Below are 19,029 nucleotides of genomic sequence, written 5' to 3' on the forward strand. Positions count from 1 at the left end.
AATAGATCAGAATAGATCAGAGTAGAGTAGAGCAAAGTAGATTAGAGTAGAGTAAAGTAGAGCAGAATAGAGTAGAGCAAAGTAGATTAGAGTAGAGGAGAGCAGATTAGATTACAGTAGAGTAGAATAGAGTAGAGTAGAATAGAGTAGAGTAGAGTAGAATAGAGTAGAGTAGAGTAGAATAGAGCAGAGTAGAGCAGAATAGAGTAGAGCAGAGCAGAGCATAGCATAGCATAGCAGAGTAGAACAGAGTAGAGTAGAATAGAATATATTTGTCGTCACACAAGCAGGGTCGCTGTAAAATCTTCCAAGCTGTAATTCTTTTTAGTCCTAAAAATTGGCCCACATAAAGTGATTTTTTTTTTTCTTGACCTAAAATGAATTTGGCATGCCCATATAAAAAGGACAATCCCCCTGGAGTAACCTGGGGTTAAGTGTCTTCCTCAAGGGCACAATGGTGATAATTCATGGGCTGCTTCTTGCTCTCAGGAATTGAACATGAAACGTATAGCATTTTCAGAAAAGAGTAGAATATGGGATGGATCACCCAGAAATGAAATTACTGTCATCATTTACTAACCCTCATTATCATTCCAAACCTGTATAACTTACTTTCTTCTGTGGAACACAAAAGGAGAGAGAGTAAAAGAACTAGATTTTACTAGTTCTTTAGGTTGCATTACATTCTGTTTGTGAGTCTCATTTAGAATTGAGTGATTCACTCATGACGCAAAAAAATTTTTTACAGGAAAACATGGAAGTCTACAGGAAGCAATCTGCATCTCAGAGTGAGTCACGTATCCCCCATATATTCCGTCAAATGCTCTCAGAAGAGCCTCATGGCTGGGAAACTGTCAAACCACACTTTCAAACCTGAGCTCACAGAGCCGAAGCGATCTCACAATCTTCAATCATCACACAATGCAGAACGTAATGGATTTGTACTTTCAGGGTCCCACAGGTTTGAGTGCAGCACGGTGCAGGGACGAATGGCTCCCTTCTAGCACATTTAAGCACAAGAGCTTATCCTTCATGCAAATATGCTCACGCTCCAAAGGTCTACAAAATTGAATTGGTCTCTCATATATATGACCTACATAGTTAAAGAGGTAATTTCATACCTTTTTTATGTATTTTATATAATAATAATAATAATAAACAACAACACCACAAATTATTTTATAATAAATAAAAATATGAACAGTGTATTAAATAAACTAAATAAAAATAAACTAAATATAATAATAATAATAAATAAAAAAATGCATGATTTTAAAATAAAAAATCATAAAAACAATTACAATTTAATCAAATTTAAATAAAAATGAATGATTTTTGAGCTTCAATATTTGGACTGGAGAGAAAGTTTTGATTTCTGAAAGCTATTTCTGTAGCCAAACAATGCGGATATTGTTAACATGAACAATCTGAGAACAAAGTATAATTTGCACGGTTTGACGCGATATGATAAGCGATTAGCGTTAGATTTAATCAGCACGATTTACTGCAATGCTTTTTCTCCCCTTAGCTGGTCAGAACAAAAGTTGATGTTACTTGTTCAGATTACATTTTCCGGTGAAAATTCTTATGTTGGTCATACTTCCAAAAAGTAGAATCTGTGATTTCGAATGCCAGTATCCACACCTGTGATTGACAGCCGCACATTCTCCTCAAAACATTGGATTCATCCGCGCTGTGCTGTGCCGAGGCACAACCCACGTAAAGTTGATAATTCCGTGAATAACTGCAATGGCAGATTTCTAACAGAGATGGCGACAAAGAGGAAAAACTATGGACTGCAGCTTTAATTAACCCTAAATTAAAACGAGTGCGGCTTTGTTTCAATAAATGCCCTTTTAGAAAGCTGCAATTCCTAAAAGCTACTGTACCATTTCATAGTAAATCAAACTCTTATCTCAAATGATAATGGTAAATTTGATTCTTTATGACCTCATTAAGTGCAAGTTATTCATTATTTAATACACACCTTCCTAGCATGTCTTTATATGTCATGGTGATGAGAGATAAGTATGTTAAAAGCCAAACTTGACACTATGAATATGCAAACTGCAATCAAAACAGCAGCATTCTGCTTTCACAGTGCCTGCACTTCAGTCTAGTAGTGCCGCAGTCTTCCCTTTCCCTCAAGCTCCTGTGGGAAAGGTGCGGACCTCGACGAGAGGCATGAGCAAGAGAGGAAATGATGTCAGCTTTGTCATTTTTCTCCACAAAGGCGGTAAATGGGTCATTCACACAGAAGGACCACAGCCAGGGGCCACCTGACTGAGCAGCTACGATTATTTTTGGATAGGAGGGAGGTGTAAGTTGGCCAAATCATGTCAGGAGAGCTGGATAATGGAAGGGAACGTTTTTTGCAAAGACACTACGGAGATGAATTGTGCACAGAGCTATTGTTACTTATGAACAATATGATTGAACAATGCCTCTCAGTATGAGAGTTTGAATGGTTTATATACTTGTGATGATTAATCTGGGTCACTGTAACCATAACCAACCACCAGATTTATATATGTGCCTGATGAGAATTACATGCATGAGAAAAAAGATAATCGTCTTGCACCTTCAAAAAGCTGGATTTCCCGACCCTCAGTTGACCTTCTGAACATAAATCTATAAATGAAAGATCTCCATCATCCTTTGTCTTTCATAAAACATGTGAACAGCAAAGGGAACCTCCTTTTGAACCTCCCTCCCTCAATCACAGTATTGACACAAAGCTAGTTCTGATGGGAGTGCCTCATGGTTCTGTCCTGGGCCCGCTATTATGATGACTGTAAAAGATCTCCCTCTTCCTGACCATTGACCCTTGTTCTTTGATTTACGTTCAAGAAAGTTAATGCATGCTCAGCACCTTACCGCCAAGTATATTTACATTCATGTCATCACCTCTGCTGTCTCCGCACAATAAATGAGATATTTACACGTGACCTTTTGACATTTAATTTTCTGTACTCATGCATGTGATAAACTGCAACCTCATAGGCAAAGTAAAATCTGACCCATGACATTTCATTTCATCATCATTTCTTACGGTATAAAGTCGTAAGTCTCAATGAAAAGATGAAAGATCTTCATGGGACACAACTGAGAGACATTTTCACTCTAATCCATCATTCAGCACCATATGACTCTTTAGACCTCAACAAATCCCTTTATCTGCAGCCAATCCAGGTGAGATCTCTTTTCCCTGTAAGATTATGAATTGCCTGTTATTGTCTGGACCCTGAGAGCTGTCAGGAAGCCAGCGTGAGTGTGAACTACAGCTATCAACACAAGTCCTTTAAGCTTTGTTCAGAATCTGAAGGGCAAAAAAAAAAAAAAAGATTATGAAAAATATAAATGTAAATAATAATACAATTTAATAAAAAATAATCTGACTTTTTGTATCAAATCTGATATGTTAGGTACATCAATCAACTACAGAGTACATTAATCAACTCTGATTAATGTACAAAAAAGTAAATAAATGAATATCAATGCAAAACATAAAAATAAATAATAATAAAATTAAGTTATCAAAAACTAGTCTTTTGAAAAAAAAAAAAAAAATAGCTCCACTACATTTATTTTTATGATAGTCAGTGTGGTCTAAAAAATTTGATTTGAAAACTAAATTGGATTTGCTGCATAAAAAAAGAAAGAAAAAAGAAGCCAAACAGACAAAAAAAAAAAAAAATGGCAAAAAGACCTGCCACACAAATGTACATTTGTTAGCTTTTGTAAATATAAAATTATATATATATATATGCACATACATATATATACACACACACACACACATTTTCAAGAACTGCAGCATATGCCTTTATCCAGAAAGCACACACATTATGTCACACAAAGACTGTGCCACTACTCTTTAACAGTACCTGGAAGTGTGTTGGAACTGGCGTTTGAGACACTGCTTGTGCTTTTAAGAGCGGTCTCTCAGAGTCAGACAGCTCGAGACACCTGACAGGCACACCATAATTACAGACTGCTGATGATATTGGTTTGAGTTCAAATTCACTTGCAGGGAGGAAGTTGGTTTGGTTTGATAAAGTAGATTAAATGTACTTAAACATCCATCAATAAGTGACATCGCACTAAATTATAAAATACAATGTGCCAGTTGTCAAAGAAAAGGTCAACAGACTTATCTCTGGGGGAATTAAGTTTAAATTATAGTTCAGACAAAAATGAAAATTCTGTCATCATTTACTCATCCTCACGTCATTCCAAACCTGTATGAACTTCTTTCTTCTGCAAAACACAAAAGGAAATGTTAAACAGAATATTGAGGCTGCCGTTTTGCATACAAATGAAAGTGGAAAAACACTGTCATGCTCATAAAATTACTTTAAAAATTGTCCATACAAGTCTTGCGTTACATTCCAAGTCTTCTGAAGTCATAATTGTGTGAGGAACAGACCCAAATGTCACCATTTGCTTAAAATGTTCCATTCCGCTGTAGCTCTCAAATCTTATTTGTATTTCCGCATATACTGTACAAACTTGGATATTTTTGAAGACACATGAAGACATGTTAGCCACAAAACATCTGAAATCCAATGCAGTTTGGCATCACTGACATCAAATGACATAGAACAGCATGAGAGTGAAAACAACTGAAAATGAATGCAGGTGAAAACTATTAAGGACTTTTTGTTGTTTTTGTTTTCTGGATGGTGTGGGTGGTTGCCAAGGTGTTGCTTTGCAGTTGCTAAGGTGTTCTGAATGTTTTAGTGTGTTGTTGTGTGATTGCTAAGGTGTTCTGAATGGTCGCTAGGGTATGATGTGTTGGAAGACTATAACTGTGTCTAAAATCGAATACTTCCCTACTATATACCATGCGAAAAACAGTACGCCAAAAGAGTAGTATGTATGAATACACAGTAGGTGAAAAGTCCCTGGATGACCTTCTACTTCCGCAGAGATTCTGAAGTGCACGTTCGCTGGACACTTTACTATCTCATTAGGCAACAGGAGTGGATTTATGAATGGAAGTGTAGCGATGCAGCTGACACTGGTAGGTCACGTGACGGTAACATGGCGGATGTAGTACGATATGAATTTCATTCATACTACCCATTTTCATACTATACAGAGCGTACTTTTTAACGGTCAAAAAGTACATTCAAACGTAGTACCTACTCATACAGTATGCGATTAATAAGATAAGCAGCGCAAGACATGCACTCATAAAAGACACCTGACCCCATGCAAGAATGAGTAGAAAAAATAAATCCGTCCCTTGAACTGCACCATGTCCACACCTGAATTAAATCTCTATTCTCAGCCAGCATTATCTCTTATGCCACAGTCAAATCTCCCAGCCAATCACGGCAGACCTTTACACGCCCCCAAAATAAATAAATAAAAGGATGTGGTGCCTGCTGCCTCTAGCACGAGATGAATTATGTGAACTGAACCAAGACCAGAACCACATTACATCACTAATACATAATTCTGACAGGTCATCAGTCTGAGGAGAAAAAAATATATAAAGAATAAATTAAGAGCCACAATCCCATCACACACCCTGACAGCTTCAATGAAGTGATAAGTTGAGTGGTTTCTGTCACAGACGTTAGCGCTTAACGCGGCTGCTGTGAGGTCCTTTGGGAATTGCATTGTTCAAGGACGACCATTTCCCACAAGACACTTATATAAGCTAACAGCAGATGGTGAGAGTGGACTCTAGAGAGGGACGGTGATGCTTTGGGACAACAAGTTTTGTCCTCTTGTAAAGGGAGAGATTAAAGTTACTCCCCAACTGGAAAGATTTTGAACAGTCCATCAAATCTCTTTTTGATAAATGACAAAAATAAGCATTTCTTTTTTCTTTTCTTTTTACTGAAAAACCATGGAATTCAATATCTTGCCCATTGTGCACTTTGAAAGCTGAAAACAAATGTAAATGTTTGAATGTACACTATTTATTCTGTTAAAAAAAAACGTACTGTCAGAGCTGCATGTTAGGACTTGTAAGAGCAGTTCACTCAAGGGAACCCAGGTTTAAGTTTGACCTGGGTCATGTCCCAATCCCATTCCCCTTCACTCACCCTAATTTCCTATTTTGTCTACATTCCACTTTCCTTAAAAGAATAGGCACAAAATGAATGAATGAATGAATGAATGAATGAATGAATGAATGAATGAATTAATGAATGAATGACAAGAGGACGAATTGGGACATTCCATGTCAAATCAATCAAATTTCAGAAACTTCCCAGTCTCAAATTTTTTATTTAAGTATTTTTTTTCTGAAGAAAGACGAACATAAACAGTGATGAAAGCCAAAATATCAAATGTCATGGATGTATATGTACTGAGTAATCCACCCATTTTCAAGATGGCAGCATCCTTATTTTATTTGTACTCAGAGATTGGTAAGTCTATTAGTAAAATCTGTTGACTTTTGCAATGTTTGTTCCATTATATGCCAATGGTGACAGTTCGAAAATGGGAAAAAGCACTTCTTGTGTTTTTTGCCCGAAGTTTGCATGCCTGTAACTTCTTTTTCTTTTAAAGAAGAATGTCTGAAGAACAAATAATGTTGAAACTAGAAATGCATCTTGTTTTTTCCCCATCAACACAATTGCATAGAACATACCTGTCTTCGTGCAATAATGTTCACAATGCAAACAATGTTCTCTTTCCAAAGTTTGCATGACTGTATCTTTAACAGTGTTAAAGATCCTTCTAGATTCTCATTCTTACACTTTTCTTTTGTAATCTTCACTTTTAAAGCCCTATCTATCCATCCATCCATCAACCCAGCCATCCTTCCATCCATTCATTCATCCTTTATTTAGATCCCATAATTTACGAGCTGCTCCGGATTTCTTACATACAGGGTATTGTATCCTGCTTTCACCCAGGTTGTATTTAATAATAACTTAGAGGGCTGCATTAAACATTTAACACAGTATCCAAATGGAATGAAGCAGACATCTTAATTCAGCAGCTCCTGCTCCAAACGCTGCCCTGTCAAGGTCAAAGGAGAGGAAGCGTAAAGTTGGATATAAAGCCCTGGTAATGTGCATTTAACTCATCTGCCGCCACGGACCGACCAATCGAATCTTGCACTCACTGAGAGTCTCTAAAGAGTATCTGCTCGTTCCTTTGATCTGAGCACATGCACAGTAAGGCTAAAGCAGAGCATTTATCCGGCTATCACCAGAGGGAACACGGCCAATCAACCCAACCCGAGAAAACATTAATGCATCAGGTGATCTCTCTACTGTAACTTCAGGAACACCCACAAATATATTCATTCATTCAACTGAGACATTCATTAACATGCACGCTGAAGCATGCAACCTGATGGGCTTATTTGCTTTTTCATTGCCCGGGATTTCCAAACCACAAAAGTGCATAATTATATTTGGAAAATGTGATTATAGGGTTAAAATGCTATACTTCTTGTGGCTCTGTTTTTCATGAATATTAACAAAGTAAATGCAAACAGAAATCACTGAATTTGAAAACTGAACATTACTTTCGTTGTTCCAACATGACTGCTTCCAGATTAGATTTTCTTTGGAGACTATACAATGGTCACATAGCCAGGTCTATGTAAAAGTAATTAGTTTGAGGGTAAAATGTCACTGATTAGGTTTTAAATTTGCTGGATGGCATCACAGATAGTCCTGTGCTTTGCTTTACATCACAACTTTTTGTTTTTACCCACATAAAATCAATATCAATGTCACCAACCAGTTCAAATGCATCAATGATCATGACTGTACATCTAAACTATGTACATTTTCAGAGACAAAGCGAGTGGCATTAGCCCACTCAAAACTGCATGGTATTATATTATCATCCACTATGAGAAAAATTGTAAAATTTGATCATTTATAATCAAAATACCACACCATTCCTCAACCAACCACACAATTTAAACCATCACACATGAAAAACATGTGGCAGAAAGTTGAATACTTTGTTCAAATCAGCCTTAATTATGAGCAATAGTAACAGCGACTACTATAAACACATTACAGATGGTTTGCAGTATATATTTGAAACCATAATACTGTTAGATCAAACATCTGAACATCTAACATTATTTGAGAACCATACATATGTTTCTGAATTGCTCTTCATGAGGTAGGCAAAACTAATAAAATAATACAGATTATATATTTGGCTTTCTAGGTGAAAGAGATCATGTCACACACATTTTTACAAAAAATACGTAGACTTCTAGATAGTAATAACTCTACTCAGATACTGTTATAGTCCTCTTCCAATGATCAACATCCCTGCAGAAACCACTGAAGACTAATGTTAAAAGTCTACATGATATGCTATGAAAAAACGCTAATAACCCAATGGCAGGTAATATGTGTGTGCAATGATAATGTACAATAACTGGACGATGTATTGCTTCAAAGTGTTAATACACAGCTCCTGACATTTGCACGATTAGCTCAAATATTAAGAGTAATACGGTGCTATTTCCTACATTTACATAATGCAGAGGAAGACCCAAGATTTAGGTTCATTATTCGCCTTCTGTCCAAGAGCAGCATAAATGCGGTTGCACCAAATTCAAATGCCACAGTTTTGTGTACCAACTTTTCCAATGTAAACAGCCTGCAACTACAAATAGTGTGTGAAACAGTATGCAGTATATGCAACAATAAACATGACAAATATGAGTTTGGGGCGTAAGTCACTATGATACAGAGTGCAATGACCATCAACTTGCAGCCTTGGTTTCCAGTAGGAATTTTACCATCCACTTTCATTATATAGGGATTTCAAATAAATATTTAATAAAGAATAGAAATGCATGAGCCAAACCTAATATTCCTAATATTACAGTCAAAAAATATATTGCAAAGAATATTAGAATATAAGATTTAGCAAAGAACAGCAAATGCCAACCAAATTATTTTTATTGATCTTGATCATATATATAATATATATATATATAGTTTTATCTTATTATCTTATTTATAGGTAGTTCAATTAAAATAAAATAAAACTGGAAATTACACTGACTGATGGGATACGATAGTCATATTTCATCAATTTATAACTTCAGAACTCATGCTAGGTTTGTCTTGAAAGGTATATAGTTACTATATATAATCATCAAAATCAATTTCTATATGGTGAAGAAAAAAAAGGGAATTTCACTTCCAGAACCTGGAAGACTGTACTCTATCCTAGTACCTCAGTGGCTCAACCATTGGCATTAGTCTTCAGGTAAACCGGTTTGAAAACCAATAAATAAGTAGATTTTGCTGCCAGTTAATTTGTAACACTGGAAATGGAAGGTCATGAAATGCACATTGCAATGTGGGATTCGGTATCTCATAAAGTGTGTTATTACGGTGTATTTACTGTGTTTGCCAAATGCAGCAGCTCATTCAGTTGTTCCAAGCAGAAAACTTGCTTAAAACTAGCATACTTTGTGCAGTATACTTAGTACATACTGGAAAAAATAGTAGTATGTTATGATATTATGGTATTCCAAACACAGCCTACATGTGCTATAGTGCTGAATGATACTCATTGCATCTGTGTGGGTGTTTTCTACCCAACAACAACATGGAAAAAAGAAACCATATTGAGACATTTTGCCAAATGTTTCAGGAACAAGTTGAAAAAATACACACACATACACAAAATGACTACGCTTCATCTATCCTCCTCATCCTCTCCTCTCAAATGCAGTGACACAGCATTTCACTCTTCATCTATCACTCTTGAGGGATTGATCTGTATCAATGAACAAGAGAAAACTGGACTCCGTCATCTCTGCTTCCCTAAAGACTGACAGCAAACCAATGGACAGAGACGTGGCTGAAGAGTTTAATGCAGAAACAGTACATAACTCATTCACGGCTCAGTTTATGAGTAAATGACTCACTACGGGGAAGGTTTCAGGGCATAACTGAGGAATACAAAGGTACATATTTTGGTTTTTGTTGCAGGGATGATTCACTAACCTTAAAAATGTGCATTTAAAAAAAATTATTTACATATAGGCAGGTTTCTTACCTAAAAACCTGCTGCAATACCAAACCTGTATGCTGGTGAAATGAAAATCACTCTTTCACTTAAATTGAAATCTTCAGCTATGCAAATTTTGTTCATGCAAACTTGTGCCCAACATGTGAACACCAAAACAATGATACATTTTCAACTTGAATGTAAATTCAAAAGAACTCTTTACACAATAGCTCTATATATATATATATATCTGTCCATATTCAAACTCATTCTTCACCGCAAAAGTTTTGGTGGAACTTCTATATTAGAACACATTTATGATGTCAGCATCATAAATGAGCAATGAAGCAGTAAGTGGTTTGGATCACACGGGAATTTTCCAGTAAGTTCTTAATGGATCTCATCTACTCCTTCCTTAGCTTTTTAAATACTACCTTCACTGCAGTCCAAACAAACACTCGACAGTTGCGAAATAGTCCCTCTGTGCGTATAGAAGATCAATCTATCGCATATTCAAAACAATTGCAGGTAGAAAATGGAATGAACTTACCCAAGAGTTGTCATGGTGACTATGGTGTACCAGAAGGAGGCTGGGATGCTGGTGAAGTTGGTTCCCTTGGTGCCTTTCTCTGCGTAGAACATGACGGTGGCAAATATGATGATGGCCATGGTAAGGGAAAACAGGAGGAAGCCCAGCTCAGAAGCACAGCTCTTCAGAGTATAACCCAGGATCCGCAGGCCCTGAGAGTGACGTGAGAACTTGAAGATCCGGAAGACGCGGAACACCCTCAACGTGACAAACGCGCCACTCACATCCTCGTTCTCAGGCATGACCAGGCCGATGTAGTAGGGCATGATGGCGACGACGTCGATTACGCTCATGACCGAGCGCATGAACTTGCAGCGACTGGGCGCGGCGAAAAGCCTCATGAGGTACTCGAACGTGAAGATGAGCACGCAGGCCGTGTCCATGCAGAAAAACGCCAGCGTGTACTTCTCACCACAAGGCAAGTCTTTCTTGCTGCCTTTGGGGGCTCGGCAGGGGACAGTTTCCACTACGTTCGCTATGACCGAGACGGCGATGAAGAAACCTGTGACGTAGTAGAAAACGAGCGCCATGGTGCTTGTGTGGGGGTTCTCGAAGGCGCGCCACAAGCGCTCCCGAGATGTGCTTTCCGGCGGCAGTGGGGTGTCCGTCGCCATCTCGGCCTCTGTGTCCTCAGCCAGACGTTCCTGGTTCTCCTTCTTGCGGTCCCTGTACTCTTCCATGCAGCAGTCTCCGATAATGTCCGGCACGATGCCGTAAAATGCCAGCTCCTCATCGAAGGCCTGAATGCACTCCTGCCGGGGGTAGTGAAGCTTACCCGTACGGTAGAAGTTCAAAATGTGGCGAAACATCTCTGGGTCCCTGTCGAAGAAATACTCCTGAGTGTCCTCGTTGTAGAAAAACTCCTTTTCCGAGCTGCCCAGCAGAGTGTCGGGATAGCGATCCAGCGTGTTTTTCCATGTCTGGAAACGGAGCCCGCTCACGTTTACGAAGAGGATCTCGTCGTTGCGGCTCTTTTTGTCCACGGGCGGTTTGGGCATGTTTTTCTTGGCTAGAGGAAGCCAGCCAACAGCCGCTGCCCTGGCAAAAGGTAGCCATGTTGCCACTCCGGCAGCCATCTTTAATTTGGTGGCTAAACGTTGTTACTGAAACAAATACGCCAAAGAGGAGAATGCCAGTCAGCCCTGAGAAGATTTTCTGAACCTTTCTGGACCAGAAAAAGTCTTTCCAAACTAATCATCCGAGCTGAGGATCTCAGACTAGTCAGTTATACGTCTCTCGGTTTGTCTGTACATCTAATAGACTAGGCAGGAATCCTCTGAGAACGTTTTCATTATCAGCTACAAAAATTTGGGGCTGTCAAAGTGTCAAAGCCATTTGAATCTCAGGATCTCCATTTGTCAAAAACGATCCTGAAATGACCCATTAAAATTCATCATTCACAAGTCAGTGTGTTTGCAGATTGTGGCTGTTCAAAGAATCAGTTCAGCCATCTAAAGGGTTAACTCTCTCGGCCATATCTTGCAGGCTCTGCCGGAGAATACTGATTTGTTGCTGCGCTGTGCCGTTTCAAATTTGTATTAGTCTGTGATGAGGCTTTCTGAAGTTAGCAAGAGACTATTTCTACTCTGCTACATCCATTCTTTCAGTTGTAGGCGTTCTACCTCCTTTTTATGCAGTTTCAATACTCTTGCCTTTATTTTTCTTTCCTTTCTTCAAGCTTCAAGTGGCTACTCAATCTTACAAGGGGCTGAGACGTTTTTCAGTGGGAGATCTCAGAACTACAGACACTTGGACTCCAAGTATGGCCTTTCCTTCACGCACCTGTCATGAAACAACATAACAAAACATTAGGTGACGCCTGAAAGCAGCATGGAACACAGTAGCTACTTTCATTAGCTTGTTTTACGTCAGAGACTGTTTAAATAAACAAGCTTCACGGTCTGTTTATGAGATCTCTCTCACGCTACATTCATTGATACTTTAAACGGAAAAAGGTGTGGCATTACAGCTACATAGCTATATATATATCTGTGTGGATATATATATATTTATATAAATGCATAAATTTGATTTATATATGCAGTAGACACACACACACATTTAAACTCTTATATAAACGGTACATAAAAACTATTTATACTACCCTACAAAAAAAAAAAGAAGCTTTGTTTGCATAGAGAACTGTCATTTATGAATAAACTACAAGTACATTTTTTGCATTCAGGTTCACAACAATCAATAAGTAATCAATAATGTGTTTCCCCACTTCTAATCTAATGCAACTTCCTGTTGCATCTAAATGTCTCTGTATGAATGAATAATCTCCCTAAAGCAGAATCAGGTGTAAAACAATACACAAACTTTTAAGGGTAGCATCACATAAGCACACGCCTGCCCTCATGGGTCCTGGCGGAGGACAGGTGACCCAGCCCAGTCCCAACATAATGCATACAACATGCTCCCACAATCAAAAATCAATAACGCATTACTCTACACCTCCTGCACCATAGACAAGAACATGCACGTAGGAGATGAACAGTAAATTCAGGGTTTACTTTAGCACTAATGCAGCTCTAAAGCAAAACGCATTATTCAACTTATTCTTTTTTTTTTTTTTACGCGAATGAAGGTGCTCCTAAATTTCCTACAATATAAACGCTAAAGTGACTCAATGAGTCAATGAGTGCTGTAAATAACATAGCACAAAAAAGTCGAGCAAGTTGCCAGCAGTAACGATAAGTAATGATCTATCTTTATAGACTTGTTACCTCTGAGATAGACGAGAAGATGAAGCGTTCAATGTGACAGAAAGCTGATGAAAGAAAGAAAGAAAAAAGGAAAGAAACGGAAATCTCTCTGCAGCAGTCCTAGCATCTCTCATGCAGCTTGTGAAGGAGCGACCGTAACGCCTAGTCCTCCTTGCCTCTCTCTCCTCTCCTCCGCTGCTCTGTTGCATTCGTGCGCTGCCTCTCTCTCTCCTTCACTCTCTCTCTCTCATTTGCTTGCTCAACCTCCCCACCCTCTTTCTCTCTCTCTCTCTTTCTCTCTACACTTATACACATCCATTTAAAGCTTAATATCTCTTGCAAATGCATACTGCCCTACAATGGGTCATAGAGAATGAGGCAAAAGCTCAGGTTTCACACAACCTGACAATACTAGATCATCACACAGTTTACTTGTGCCTTTTGTTGCAGCTTACTGCATTCAGACACATTGCATCCTCTCCTCTTTCAACAGATAGTTTCATGTTGCTCCACCTCTCTCGGCAGTGGGAGTAGCATGAGAATTTCATTCTTATTTCAATTTCCTCAAATGTGTCCGGGCACAATGTGGTGCCATCACACTTCTGAAAGGAGTCTGTAAGGAAATTTGCTGGAAAAAGATGAGAGAGCTCTGGGAGATGCTATGTGAGGTTTACATTACTGATATATACTGTACCACGATACTGTCCAATTTAATTTCAGCAATGTTGTGTATGTCTCGTTTGCCATTATAAAATTGCAGTGTATACATTATCAGTTAAACGTTTGGACACACTTGACTGAAAATGTGTTTCTCATGATCTCAAATATTTTTATTTAAAACAGAGGTTTTCAACCAGGGGGCCGGGGCTCACTATAGGGAGTCTCAGCAAACACCCAAGGGGATACAATTATGAAATATAAGACAAAACACATATTAAGGCAAATTTTTTTTGTAACTTTTTGTTATACTGGTTTAAACACTCTTCACATCCTGGTTGCAATCAATAATACAAGTGGTCTAAATATTAAAACATGTACGTACATATATCTTCTGTGGAAGTCTCAGGACCAAAAAATAATGCAAACGGTCCAAATGCAATGATACGATCTCCCACTTGCCTGTCAACATGTATCTCCATACCTCCATGGACCCCGCTCGCGTGGACATCACACGTCCTCAGCGCAGTAAGTGAGGTAAGGCTGTGCAGAGTTGTGGACAGACAGTCACAAAGCGCCACAAACAAACAGCAGCCGCCTTTTACAGTTCCTCCTGAAACAAAACAAAGAGCTTATGCTGCGTTCACACCATGTCATAACCGCAATTACAAGATGGAAACCCGTGACGTTCTTCCCGGAGCTGTTCGCGTCTTCAGACTCGATGCGTTTCAATGGCAACGCTATCAATGCCGAAATGAATCTGCAGCAGTGAGGTGGTACAAGTAAGGACTTGTAAGTTGTTTACATTTATTATTATTGTAATGTTATGCTCTTTAAGAAATTAGGTAGTTTAACGCCGTCTCTCGTGACGCTTTGTACTTGTTCGTGTGTTTTGAAGGAGGCGTGGCTTTGGAGCGTTCTGAAGGGAGGGTGGGATCACATGTTTTCAAAGTTAGCTTGCTATTGCTAGCTCCTCCGAAATTGCCTACCCTGCCTTTAAAATAAGCTAAAACAACTTAAATCACCCCTCAACAAAGGTATATATATATATATATATATATATATATTTAAGACATAAATTGTGAATGAAAATATTTTGATAAAGATGTCTTATAAAAAATATTGTTGACAATGTGAGGGTCTTGTCAAAGTCCAAAAAGTTGAGAACCATTCATCTAAAAACTTCTTAAATGCTGTCTGAAAAATTTGTTTCTGTTGACATTAATCGTTCCTACGCATACATTTCTTTGCAAAACTAATATTCTAATTGGCTTTATGTCAAAAGTCACATGAAGAAACAGAAAAACGGGTCTCATTGCATCTGCTTGTAAGAGAAAGTTTTAATGACAGTATGTGCTGATGGTGATATCTATGGACTTTTAAGGTAATCAGGTAACCTAGTTAATTCTTTTTTATTGTTGGCATTTTATTCAATTTAAATATCTAAATGTTAGTGAGAAGAAAATGAAAAAAACAACTTTTAGATATCAATTTGCATATGCGATGGACATCGTTTTTGGTCATCTTTGCAGGTATCTTGAGTAAAACGGCTCTATATTTAATGAAGCACATACAAAAGAACTGAATTGGAGGCGATGCAACCTGTTTTACAGAATACAGATATTTGTTGAACATAACCCCATTGGTAAGGATAACACAGGAAAAGCAGTCAACAAGTGTGCAGCATACATACCATTCAAAAAGCATCCCAGCATGCACTACATGAAGCTGGTTGATGAATGTCCAGACTGTGTAGAGCTGGAATCTAGACAAAAAGAACGAATTTTCATTGGTTTGGTCAATTCTCGTACAATACTGTAATTTCATAGTTGTAACGACTTATTATTATTATAAATGTGGAAATATTAATAATAAAGAATGAGTAGGTATGTCTAAACCTTTCATTGGTGTATACAGTAATCAGCCATCTTGATCTCTAGATATCAGTAATGGCATAATCCATTGAAAATCCATATCAGTCAACCACTAATTTACATTCGCAAACTGTTCTTTAGTCAACATACTGTATTATTCATGAGGACAAAGGTTGAATTCAGCAGACTGACACCCATTTAGCATTTATAATGACTCCGCTTTCCACTGCTGTCTTGCGGATGCAACACTGGGGTCCTGAATGGCTTGTTGTGCTCCACCTAAAATAGAGGGATTTGATTGCATTGGTATTTCTGTCTTGTTTACCCTGTGGAATTAACCATTTAATGTAATGGCATACTGTACACACATGCATGTAAACATTGTCTGGTTTCAATTATAGAGCAGGTGTTAAATTTCTCACTGAAGTGTCACGTTAGGGACATATTGATGGGGTGTGCAATTCCATTTGGAGCCACTAGTGGCACAAACATTACACATTTCAACTCCATAGCAAATTTATAGTCTCTTTTGGTACGTCAATCCTTTTGATCAAGTCTCACTTTAAAATGAAACACTCTCTTGGCCACCTCCAAAGACTACATGAAATAATACATAGTTATTGATAGCTAGTGTAATTCCCAGTGATAGCATCTGTTATGAGGATTGAACTAAAGGGGTTTTCAGGGCGTAACGATTGATTCTGTGGAAGTATTACAGTTTCAATATAGGCGAAAAGAAAAAACAGGTACTCTCATATAAGGGGAACTCATGGGATTGAGTGAAATAAGCCAAAATGATGGCAGAATTGATTCCTGGATCCTCACATCAATGGATGTGTTACAGCTGGAGTCTTCAAAGGTGTTCTGGGAACAAAACAGGTCAACAATGGAAGATGTTAGATTAAAAATAAAGAGAACAAATCTATGTAAGTGTTATCGTGCATGCAGTTTCATGCAATCATAGAGTTGCAAATAAGGCCAAATTTTAAATTGGATATTTTCAGATGTTGAGTTACATACTTTGCTTCAACAGAATGAGATTAAAACAGACTAAATTGTGAAAGTTTGCTTCGTGTAGGGACACATGGAGAACAGAAGAGTGGCAGTGCATGGAGTACAAGAGCAGATCCGTACGAAAACATCAATAATTCACCGATTTCACAAAATTCTCTGGGTGATAAAAGGTGAAGTGAAAGGAAAGGAAAGGAAGGAAATACATGAACAGGACCTCACAGCATTTTCTGTGTGGATGTCAATTTCCACTTCCTCAATTTCCACTTCCTGCAGACTCCCATGGGACATCTCAGAAATGGTCAAAAGCTCCTTAACTAATAGGAAATGAATTGATCATCCATTTATTTCTGCATTCAACACACTGTCTAAATGACATATTGTTATATTAATTGGACATGTTTTTTTTTTTCTAACTCTAATTAACCAATTTTTCTGCCTTCTACAGTGACAGCATGAAAGATTCTCAAAGTTTGTTAGACGAAATAGTTCACCCAAAAATGAAATTCTGTCACGCACACATTCACCATCATGCCGTCCCAAACCTGTATGTCTTACATGAAACACAGGTAGAAATGGTTATACCAGGTCTCGGGATGTTAAGCTCGAAAAAAGGACACAATAAAACGGTCCAAAATGACTTGCGCTAAGTCTTCAAAACTTATTTGACTGCTCTGTGGGAAGTAAAGAACATTTTTTTAGGTCTTTATGGGCTAAAACGAGACCTTTATGCAAAAAGGTATTTCCTTCATAACAGAAAAAAAACAAAAAACAGCAAGACTGAGTTAGTAACTTCACATATGGAGAAATGAATTATTGTTGGAGAGGCTGGAATTACAGTGAGAGCTGTTGCGTCATACTTCTTGAGTCTTTCTATGAATGATTGAAGAAGACGGGGGAAAGCTTTCCTGCAGGCCTCTGTTTTGGAGTGAAGTATTGCAGTAAAGCGCAGAGGCCAAAATACTGTAACATGCTAAAAATGTACACTAAATGTACCTAAATGCAACTGAAATCAAACCTATCAATATATACCTCTGATACATAGCAAAACACTTGTTTAAAGTGTATAAATACTAGTACTATATTTCACTAAATATGGCTTAATAACAGCAGCTCACACTCTGAAATGTATCATTGCGAAGCGATAAGAGCACCTAAGGGCTGCACAGTGATGAACAAACTGGGAAAGCTTTTACTGTGAAAGCTGTGTTGTAAACATCCATTTACATACCTTACAGGAGGTCAGTGAGGTGTGGGAATAGTCCAGGACCATCAACATTTGGAGAGAAATTCAACACACTGAATACATCCATGTCAGCCTCTATACTGCAGCATACTGGGATTGATCCTCAGGAAAGTCCAAAACCTAGAAAGTCAAAGCATACGTAATTTTATATCGAATTATAACAGTGATGACATTTTGCAACCTTTTACAATTCACCTCCAATTATAAATTAGCCATGTAAATAATATATATATAAATATGTAACAATATACTTTGTATTATGTTACCTTTGCGTGAAATTATCAATCTCTCTATATTTTCCCATCTTTTTGAAAGGCGTGAAAACACTATTGTTGAGTATTTCTTTTGCTATGTACCGTCCATACCGGCGTGATGACTCCGAACTTCAACCAGATTAAACTGGATATTATTCTCATTGTTTCAATCCAATTGGCTCGATTCTGTCACCTGATGGAGTTTTGGTTCATTGCCACGGTCGCCTTTTTTTCACCTTTGTTGCCATTGGCTTTTGGCTTGCTTAGTTGGGGATATTAAATTTAATATTCAACAATAATATTGATCTGCCTGCATTGACACCATTATATGAGAACTGAACTGAGCTGGACGATGATGACGACATCACGGTTTACTCCAGAGTGGCTATATATATATATATATATATATATATATATATATATATATATATATATAAATTAACTAAATTAATAACTTTTTTACAACAAAAATGAAACATCACTGAACTTACTTAAGCTGGACTGTGACTGTATTTTCTTCTGGAAACAAAATTTGTTGCATTATTTTCCTGTTATCTCTGTAAAGCTGCTTGGAAACAATCTGGATTGTAAAAAGCGCTATATAAATAAATGTGACTTGACTATATGAGCAAATGGGAACACACAATTTTTTTTATATATTTAATGTAGTCTCTCATTCACCTATTGAAGTTTACCAAACTACGACGACTTCCGCTTC

The 19,029-nt window shown here is 37.8% G+C and overlaps 1 protein-coding gene across 1 annotated transcript in view; it reads right to left on the minus strand.

Annotated features, from left to right (window-relative positions):
* kcnd1 (potassium voltage-gated channel, Shal-related subfamily, member 1) overlaps window positions 1-13,471 on the minus strand; it is a 57,548-nt gene extending 44,077 nt beyond the window's left edge. Inside the window, exons 1-2 of the mRNA XM_084388860.1 lie at window positions 13,291-13,471; window positions 10,523-12,343 (exon numbers count right to left, since the gene is read on the minus strand). Coding sequence (XP_084244986.1) covers window positions 10,523-11,637 — 1,115 coding nt within the window. The 5' untranslated portion in view covers window positions 11,638-12,343; window positions 13,291-13,471. The remainder of the gene's footprint in view (window positions 1-10,522; window positions 12,344-13,290) is intronic.
* Between the last annotated feature and the right edge of the window lie 5,558 nt (window positions 13,472-19,029).

Source organism: Rutilus rutilus (assembly GCF_951802725.1).
Source record: "Rutilus rutilus genome assembly, chromosome: 19".
In the NCBI taxonomy this organism is placed as follows: domain Eukaryota; kingdom Metazoa; phylum Chordata; class Actinopteri; order Cypriniformes; family Leuciscidae; genus Rutilus; species Rutilus rutilus.